Here is a 3405-nt window from a genome sequence, read left to right as displayed (position 1 = left end):
GCGCGCGCGGAGCTGGGCTCGCCTTCCCGCCCCTCCCCCGCCGCCCTCCTCTCCCTTGCACCAGTGCAGGAAATGTTCCACTGACCTACATATTTTTCCAAACATACGTGACCTTTTTTTTTCCCCCTCTGTGGGAGGAGACAGGCGAAAATCCAAGAAAAAGAGAAGCTGAAGACTGGCGCGCGCGAGAAAACAGGGAGGTTTTAGCAAGCGCCTGCGATCGTGAGCGCAGACAGATGCGCGTCCATGGTCCCAGGAGCCGGCAGCTGCTGTGTGATGCTCGGCGGGACTCAGAGACCCAGGCAAGATCCAGGCAGGTGAAGAAAAGGGAAGACTGTGCCCCCACAGAGGCTGGGGTCCTTCAAACACGCAGGCCCTTCTACCCCGGCTCCAGCGGAGTGGCAGCGGGTAGACATCACAGAGTGGAGACGTCCCCGGCCCCACCCACGAAGGTCACCCGTTGGCTGACACCGCTTAGGTACATTTCCTGGCGCACACTCTGGCTCCCAGCCCTTTCTGCAACTACCCAGTGTAGCTAGCGCATTCCAGCAAGTGGCTTTGGAAAGACAAGACCCCATATTCCTCATTCTTCTCATACCCTATTTTGTGGCCCGAAGGGGTCTCCTAGGGCCTGTTGCCCCAGCGGGGACTGAGCGTGGCTACTAGAGTAGTCCCAGGGCCTGGCTGCTCTCAGCCGTGCCTTATTTGGGCTTGCAACCTCATACCGTCATTAGATCAAAACGCTGGCGCAGAACTCCTCCCCCCTCCCCAAAGTAGGTCATTCGCTTTATTTCCTACTTGTATTATTTTTGTCTAATTCTCCTCCTGAAAAATAATCCGTTGCAAAAAGCTTTGAGCATCCTGAAAGCCACTGTTATTCTTGGGCTCGCTCCTGACTTGGAGGGCTTTTCAAGAAAGATAAGAGGCAATTGGCCCATCATGATTTTGAAGTTCCTCCCTCTCCAAAAGGAGTAATTTTTAAAATTAAATTTTATTTTATTCTGCTTGGTTTTTTCTCCATTCTTTTTTTTTTCCAGACAAGTAAGTTTTACCCTGGCTGTGACTAATAGATATGAAAGGATGAAGTTGTAAACTTTTAACTGGATTGATGAAGAATTGAAAGCCGCCTCCCTTTCTTTTATTGCTTTGAAAGAGATTCCAACTCCCTTCCCCTATTCCCTTTGGAAATGTGAACAATCACTAAGTGATGTTTTAGGAAATTTAAAATGGACTGCAGAAATAATTCATCAAATAATTCTGCGGTACAACTAGTATTTTTGTTATTCCCTGTTTTTATCTGCTGTCCAGCAAGGTACTTCACTAACTGTAGTTCCTGCCTGTTTGTTGTGGTAATGCTGTGTATATAATGGTTTTACTTATTCCAAACTCCATCCCATCTCCTGGGATTAATCCTGTCCTGGTAGGAAAGTGGGTCTTGGGATGATTGTGCCCTTTTCCCCAAACACAGAGGTGAGCTGTAGAGGAAGGTTTACTTTGTGTTTGTTGTGTGCCTGTGACAGTTCTGTTCCTTATAATGGCACTGACTGAAGGCTTGCTGTGAGACTGGCTGGGCTTGGATCAAGGGAATGTGCAAAGAATCAATGGAGGAAGTTCCTGTACACAAACACTTTACAATGTTGAGACTGGGATAAATATGAACTAAATAGGGTGAGTGCCTGGACACAAAGTGTCACATGATTTCTCAGGAAGTGGTCTCTTAGAAGTGGAAGTGGTCTTGGTGCTAGGATTTTTCATTCACCAGGTAACAAAGTGAAACCACATCATAATCTCTGCATTATCTAAATGTGCCTCACGGAGCAAAAGAACCATTTCTAAACCGCATTTCCAGCCAGGGGAAGTTCTCTTGTGGTCCTGTTCATTAGATCTATAAAAGAATGTGACTTTATTGACTGAGTGCTTTAGTGACGTCCCCAAGGAATCCCAGATATTTTTCAAAAAATCAAAGTGTATGGAAGGGATGATAAAAAATTTTATTTTGTAGTCATTTGTATTGACCTTTCGTGTTATGGTGGAAAATTTCAAAGTGTTCACAGTTTACTTGGATATTCCTTTCCATTATAGATGTTAAATCTGTGTCATATTGTAATTAAAATATTTGCCCAATTAATTTCTCAACATACTTATTGGGTGATGACAGTGTCCATATTTAGTGTTATCTGTGGGCAAGAACGTGTGGGCCATTATAGTAATGGCAGCACTAGTCCAGGGTGTGGGACCCATGTTGGAACATGAAATCAGTAATTTAAACACAAACTTTAGGTTAGGCCCTATCTATGCTGTAAAATATCACACATTTTCTAGTTAATCATAACATGAGAAGACTTTCTGCTTTTATGTGAGTGTCCAGAAGCCCCTTTGTGGATGGATATCAGTTTTCACTTAAAATTCAAAATAAAAATAAAATAAAATAAAATACCATGTATTATTAAGTAGAATGACATATGTTAGAAAAGGAAAAAAAAATGTAGCAACCAAGGCAGAAGGGACAGTTGAGAAGTAGAAGCGTGAAGGATTGCTCTCAGAAACCAGTAATTGGTGGCTGACTCAGGAGAGGGTGGAAGGGCACTGATAAAAGAATGAAGAATGCCACCCCTCATTGCAAAGACCAAGGTCACCTGGCGCTGTAGGGGCTTCATAGAAGAGAAGTGTACCAGATGTAGCAGCCTGTTCTGGGCCAAGGACGCATCCAGGAGACAGTAGAGGCCTTGTGCAGCCTGCCTGGTAGCATTAAGACCTGGCATAGTGTTCCTGCCTGTCAGATCATGTGCTTGGCAAACGGAAGTATGAAGTACTCACAAGCTGGTGTGGAGGACCCAAGGAAGAAAACTGGGCTGGCGAAGCCCAGATGTGACAAGGCCCTGCCACCTCAGCTAATGCCCCACAGCTTATTGCAGAGCTACCAAGGATCACAGGAAATGGTACACAGGTATATGCTGGCCTGTACACACACACACACACACACACACACACACGCACACACGGGCTCGCACCTGAACAGAGATAGTCACCCTATTGACAATACAGGCACTTGAGAATAATCTTTCCTTTTGTCCCTTGAGCCCTTACTCGCACCTGCAGAGATAGTCACCCTATTGACAATACAGGCACTTGAGAATAATCTTTCCTTTTGTCCCTTGAGCCCTTCATATACATTTTCTTCAATTACAAAGCTTGATTTTAGAGCCTGTTTGCTTCTCTTCCAAGAGGTTTGTAAAAATATAAGCCTGGTATTGAGGTGCACGTCCAACCCCAGCACTTGAGAGGATGAGGTGGAAGGATCGCTGTGAGTACAAGGAAAACTTGGGCTACAAAGTGAATTCAAAGACAGCTTGAACTACATAGTGAGACTGTCTCAAAAAACCAAAAAAAAAAAAAAAAAGAAAA

The 3405-nt window shown here is 44.7% G+C and overlaps 1 protein-coding gene across 2 annotated transcripts in view; it reads right to left on the bottom strand.

The window, feature by feature from the left end:
- The window catches only part of Npas2 (neuronal PAS domain protein 2), a 145086-nt gene extending 144966 nt beyond the window's left edge, over positions 1-120 (bottom strand). For both annotated transcript variants that reach the window (XM_010637129.3, XM_010637130.3), the window contains exon 1: positions 86-120. In XM_010637129.3, coding sequence (XP_010635431.1) covers positions 86-105 — 20 coding nt within the window. In that variant the 5' untranslated portion in view covers positions 106-120. The remainder of the gene's footprint in view (positions 1-85) is intronic.
- Between the last annotated feature and the right edge of the window lie 3285 nt (positions 121-3405).

Source organism: Fukomys damarensis, unplaced genomic scaffold (assembly GCF_012274545.1).
Source record: "Fukomys damarensis isolate Sample0158 unplaced genomic scaffold, DMR_v1.0_HiC HiC_scaffold_9, whole genome shotgun sequence".
NCBI classification, from domain to species: Eukaryota; Metazoa; Chordata; class Mammalia; order Rodentia; family Bathyergidae; genus Fukomys; species Fukomys damarensis.
This window is presented reverse-complemented; position numbering and strand designations above follow the sequence as displayed.